Source organism: Chrysochloris asiatica, unplaced genomic scaffold (genome assembly GCF_000296735.1).
Source record: "Chrysochloris asiatica unplaced genomic scaffold, ChrAsi1.0 scaffold00111, whole genome shotgun sequence".
In the NCBI taxonomy this organism is placed as follows: domain Eukaryota; kingdom Metazoa; phylum Chordata; class Mammalia; order Afrosoricida; family Chrysochloridae; genus Chrysochloris; species Chrysochloris asiatica.
In genome coordinates this window covers 9,592,310-9,598,660 of record NW_006408629.1, presented here as the reverse complement: position 1 = coordinate 9,598,660, position 6,351 = coordinate 9,592,310, and the positions used below count along the sequence as shown (strand labels likewise).

Sequence of the window (6,351 nt, the reverse complement as noted above, 5' to 3'; positions counted from 1 at the left end):
TTTTTTTTTTTTTTTTTAGTAAATGAGAGACGAATGGTTGTGGGTATTGTAAACACTAAATAAATGTTAATTTTTATTATTATGTGACGATAGGGCTTTGTTTACCTTTTTGCCTTTTTAGTCTATTGGCAGACTGCATTTTTTCCCCACAGATTAGTTTATTGTGGTCATTCATACATTTTTCATCACATATTCATTGCTTAAAATCTCTTTATCATTCTAGGTTATTAGATCAAAGTTTTAAGGGAGATATAATAAAAACACAAGAGTTTCCGAGTATTCTTACACTCATTGGCAGAAATCCAGTGGGATATCCTTTGGCCTGGCAATTTCTGAGGGACAATTGGAATAAACTTATACAAAAGTAAGTCATGTCGAAATGATTCTGTAACTGGGTTAAGTTACTTATCCTTGCTTTGTTTTAATAATGGGATTTTTTGAGTAAAGATAGGAAATAGAAGTACTTGAAATGTTTTTTATACCTTTAGAAAATTAAAAACCCTAATTCAATTCCTTGGTGTGGCACTGTGGGATAAAGGACTGGACCACAAGGTGGGTTTGAACCACAAAGTCGGCAGTTCAAACTTATCAGTCGCTTCTTGGAAACCCTATACAGGATCGCTGTCAGTCAGAACTGACTAGACAGCACACGACACAGTAACAACAGTAGTGTCTGGGGAGTCCTGGTGTGGAATTGTGGGATAAAGCACTGCACCGAAAGGTCAGTTTGAAATACAAGGTCAGCAGTTCAAACTCACCAGTAGCTCCTTGGGTACCCTATACCCTAAGTTGGGTCACTATAATTCAGATTCAACTTTATGGCACTAAACAACAAATTCAGTGCTAACTGATGAATCTGGATAGGTAACTATTCCATTCCATCTTCAATCTTTCCTTCATGTGCTCACTGGTGGATGTGAAGTCTTCCTCCACACAGTTCAGCTCAGGTCTTTTGTGACCCCTTCTGCTGGTATGCATCTGCTTTTTCCAAACTGTTTTAACACTTACTACATCTATAGACCTGGTGTAGGGCTGTAGAATAAGCATTAGACTACAAGATCAATGGTTCAAACCCAGTAGCGGCTCCTCAGAAACTGGAGACTGGGTCTCTATGAGTCGGAACAGATTCAATGGCATTTAACACCACCACCTATATAGCATCATTGTGTGGCATTGTAGGATAAACACTGGGGTACTGACCACAAGGTTGGTGGTTCAAACCCACCAGGTATACATTGGAAATCCTATACAGGATCGCTATGAGTCAGAACCGACTTGATGGCACTTAACAACTTCTCATTTTGTTTTTGGATACTGTATGAGTTTCCCGTGGCTATTATAACAAATTGCCATCAACTTGGTGGCTTAAAAAGGTACATATTTATTGTTTCACAATTCTGGAGGCCAGAAATCTGAAATCAAAAACTCTTGGGGTGAATCCTTCCTTGTCTTTTCAGTTTCTGGTGGCTCCAGGTGTCCCTTGGCTTGTGGCTACATAGCACCAGCCCCTGCTTCTGCCATCTTTTCTTTCCTGTGTCTTTTTTTTACCTTTATCAGGACACTTATAATTTAGGTCCTACCCTAATCCTAAGGAGTTCTAGTGTGGCGCTGTGGGTTAATGCGCTAGACTGCGAAGTTGGTTTGAACTGCAAGGTCGGTGGTTCAAGCTCACCAGTAGTTCCTTGGAAACCCTATACAGGGTAGCTATGGTTTGGAACGGACTCGACGGCACTTAACAACAACAATCGTAATTCCAGAATAATCTCATGTTGAGATCCTTTACTTAATTACATCTGCAAAGTCTCCTTCCCAAATCATATATTCACAGATACTGGAGATTTGACTTTGCATATATTTTTTTTGGGGGGACCACCATTCAACCCACTACTTAATTTTTTTCTTCAGCTGTTTATATGTATTTAAATTTTTTATAACTATATCTTAACCCACTGGAAGGTAGTGGTCGTGTCATAGACCTCTCTCATGCCAACCCAGTTTGAATGAAATGCTGTAATGTGAGAGGAATTCAAAATACCTGTTAAATGAATAAATATTTCATAATCCATTTGATCATTTCTGTTTCTAGGTTTGAACTTGGCTCAACTTCCATAGCCCACATGGTAATGGGAACAACCAATCAATTCTCCACAAGAGCACGGCTTGAAGAGGTAAAAATATCTGTTTTGTTAAACTTGCTAAGTGACAATAGGCTAGTAAACATGGGGTAGACAAAATATTTTAAGGAATGAGGTAGACATGGATTTTGTCATCTAGAAGTTCATTTTTAGATGCTATGCATAAACAAAAATAAGTTGCAAATAAATTACTGAAAACTGTGCCTCTTCCAAAGCATGTTAAGAAGTCTTGTAAAACTTTAGAGTTTAAAACAACTCTAGAGATTTAATCCCTATTTTAGGATGCTACAGGTGAGAGTTAGAGATAGAAATGATGCACGTGATGACCCAGCTATTGTGAAGAGGCAGGTCTAGACTCTAGTTCTCCTTTATGCATGTTCATGGATTTCCTGATATTTGTTACACAGCCCATCTGCTTTCAGAAAGAATTCTAGGCAACTTATAAGATCCATATATAAAAGAAATATTAACATAAAAAATGAAGAGCCATACAGTGGATATAAGAAGGTAATTATGCTAGAGGGTTAGGCTGAAGAAAGTTACTATAATTGAACCCTGTATTTATTACAGAGTATTTCAGGAGCAGTGAAAAAATAGGATGAATTATCTTCATTATCTGGTAAAAAAACAAAAACATGAAACATATATCTTCCAAGAAGGCAGACTTTTCTCCTTCCTAAACTCGGAGAAACTGGATGTGTAGGCCACTATGTTTAGCGGTGTTTCTTCCATAATGATGTTTTCCAGTTAAGGAGCCTTAGTGTTGTAGTGGCTAATTGCTAAGCTGCTAACTGAAAGGCCATCAGTTCAAGCTCACCAGTTGCTCTATGGGCAATAAATGTGGCTGTCTGATTCCATAAAAAATGACCACTTGGAAACCATATAGGACCATTCTACTCTAGTCTAAAGGGTTGCAGTGAGCTGGAATTGGCGGAACGACAGTGGGTTTTTGTTTTATAGTAGTGTAGTAAGAACAACTTTATGTGGCTTTTAAATGTTTAGATAAATGTTTAAGTAAAATCTGAGAGCGTAATATTACATTTTTAGGAATAGCTCCATTACGTGGTCTGGTTACACAGTAACCTAACTTGATGTAGGGCAAGAACTATGAAGATGCAGAGGAATGAAAGGTTGCTATATTCCATAGTCTGCAGTTTTCAGTTACCTTCCCAGGCTTGTAAAATTAACTTGCACATAATAATTCAAGCAGGAACTCCTGTTAGATCTAGAGCAAAGGTGTTCTGTGTGATGACTTTGGGATCAGATGGACAGCAACAAAATCTATCATTCATTCATTCATCTGAATAGTTTCTCATTATCCATTCAGAACTTATTTATGCTATTCTTACTATATGCCAGGTATGTTTTAGTATTGGGGTACACTGATGAACAGAACAGAAAAGCACCTACTTTCATGGACCGTGAATTCTAAGAGGGAAAACAGTTAATTATAGGTTACCTATGTCCAGTAGTTATAAGCTCTGAAGATGAATAAGGCAAGGTAAGGAAAGTGGCTGTGGTAGAGACCGCTGCTGTGTTCTACAGAATGATCAAGAGATATCTGAGCAGAGATCAAAGTGCAGCTCTCAATGGGAGGAGTGTTCTGGGAGAGGAAAGATCAAGTACTAAGACCCTGAGACAGGGCATAGAAATCAAACAGCCTGAGGTACTGTCATCAGAGAGCATCCTGCAGACATTGAAAACGTGGCAGTCATCTTGAGTCTTCACATCTAGTTCATCTCTCACTGCATCCTGTTGGTTCTGGTTCCATCATATACACCATATCCATCCACTTCTCTTTTCTGCTCCTAGCCCAGTCCAACTTTTTCCTTCTTTTACCTAGCCTCCTCCAGTAGCCGCCTACTGACTGGACTACCTCCATTCTTGCACTTTGCCTTCTCTACATTAAAAAATGCAAAACAGCCCAACTGACCCCCTTCTTGAAACCCTATTGTTAGAATAAATTCTTATCACCTTCCTTTCCGTGTACAAAAACTACCATGATCCTGACCACCTTGTGCTCTCCTGTGACCTATGGTCATTCCCATAACACCCCAGTCACTCAGACCTCCTCTTGCGCACACCTTGTCTCTAAATTTCTTTTTCCCTCTATCTAATGCCTTACTCTTCCCTCGACTTTGGCCACAAAAGCTCATTTTATTTTTCTGAGGTCCCATCTCAAATCTCCCTCCCTCACTCCCTCCACTACTATTATGCCAAAATAAAAAGCCAAATCCACCCCAAACCAGTTGCCACTGAGTCAATTCCAACTCCTGGCAACCCCACGTATCTGAGTAGAACTAGGGTCCAGTGTTTTCAGTGGTTGTGATAATTAGGAAGTAGATTGCCAGACCTTTCTTCTGAGTTGCCTCTGGAACAAAACTGCCAGTTCTTTGGTGAGCAGATGAGTGCTTACCTATTTGCACCACAGGTACTGCTGACCCTATCATACCCACATTTATTATCTTCACAGTACATTGTTAGTCATCAGTTTACTGGTATCTTCCCAGGTAGACTGTATACTCCATGAGGGCAGGGAACATTCTTGATTCACTGCTTTATCCTCATTATCTAATAAATAAGGTGAAGGGATGAATGAGTGCCAGAATCACATTTGTGAATAAATGTGAAAGAGGTTGAGTCCCTGGGGTTTGGGCTTTGCTCTCATTACCTAACTTCATCTTTATACCACTCTGCAGTGGAGGACAGATCTGCATCTTATAGATGGAAACTGAAGATTTGCTTGAGGTCAAATTAGTAGGATAAACCTGCTTTTCTATCTCTATATGTTATTTGCTGTCCCCCCAAAAATTCTTCCAGGAGACAGGTTTGAATCAAATAGAGATACTGCATTTCCAGGGCAGAAGACGATGGAAGAGATAATTTTGGTCAAGAGAAAAGTGAGAGAGGGCAAGGGCCAGTGGCTGACCTTGGTACAGCTCTTGTAGAAAGTGTAGTTTTCAGTGGCACCATCTTGATGAGCTCCTCCAGGATTAATTTGACCAACTAGTAGTTATTGATCTGACTGCTGATGGGTGCCCAAAGTGATTTTTTACTTTAATGTGAATCAGTCTTGAGTCTTCCCAATGTATGAAACAGTAGGCTGAGCCACAGTGAAGGGCAGGGCAGTTAGTGAAGGATAATGAATGGTAGGGGCTGTCTACTTGCTCAAGGATGGCATGTCTTCAGCTTATTGAAAACTTGATATAATATTTTAAAACAAACATGCATCATTTATGATTAGAATTTCATCTGTCAAATGCCTATTCCTAAACCTTTTATTCCAACGTAGTATTATGACATGGACTTTCATCAGAAAAAGTTTAGTACCCTTTAATTGAAACAGTTAATGGTCAATGTTTCACTGAAGCCAGCTTAAGGGGTTTAAGATATTAGAGGAATCAAGCACAAAGAACTTTACCAAGATATAGTCAAGGGTCTCTTTATCTCTACAGAATCTTGGGGAAATTTATACAAAACCTATCTTGGAACAATACATGAGCTGTAGATAAGGATAAAAACTTGGGCAAGGTCTGGGGGCTTACCACCATAACTTGCTAAGAACCCCCATTCCCCACAGTTTTTCTATAATAAGGCCAGGCCCACAGGGCAAGGCTGCACTGATGTGGTTGGAACTGTTTTTGCTGGCAGAGAAAAGACACTGCTGCACATTCTGCTTTTCGCATACGACGTTTATAAAAATGAAGTTCGCATCTGTGTGTATATAACAGGATACACACTAACTAGACACACTCAATTAAACCTTAATTATCAAGATGGTAAACAGTCAAGTTTTTGCGACTGAATGAAAAGGAGCTGCAGAAAAAACACACAAAATCTGACATCATGAGGCATGAGCTCATTTCATTTCACTGAAGTTTATGTGTACATAATAATCGTATCCAGGCACCTGGGGCTACCTTCTATATGGAATTTTAACAAATGTTGGAATTTTGGCTTCAGTTTTCTTTAACTAGCCTGAAGTCACTTACATCTGCTTAATGTAGTAAGACTTTTTATTTTCCTTACCAACCCACCTTTTTTTTTTCTCCCTCATAAGGTAAAAGGATTTTTCAGCTCTTTGAAAGAAAACGGCTCTCAGCTCCGCTGTGTGCAACAAACAATTGAAACCATTGAGGAAAACATACGTTGGATGGATAAGAATTTTGATAAAATCAGAGTGTGGTTGCAAAATGAAAAACTTAGACAGCTGTAA

The 6,351-nt window shown here is 39.1% G+C and overlaps 1 protein-coding gene across 1 annotated transcript in view; it reads left to right on the top strand.

Moving 5' to 3' along the window:
- ERAP1 (endoplasmic reticulum aminopeptidase 1) overlaps positions 1 to 6,351 on the top strand; it is a 39,772-nt gene extending 33,421 nt beyond the window's left edge. The window contains exons 16-18 of the mRNA XM_006867888.1: positions 224 to 364; positions 2,087 to 2,168; positions 6,196 to 6,351. Of these exons, the coding sequence (XP_006867950.1) occupies positions 224 to 364; positions 2,087 to 2,168; positions 6,196 to 6,351 (379 nt within the window). The remainder of the gene's footprint in view (positions 1 to 223; positions 365 to 2,086; positions 2,169 to 6,195) is intronic.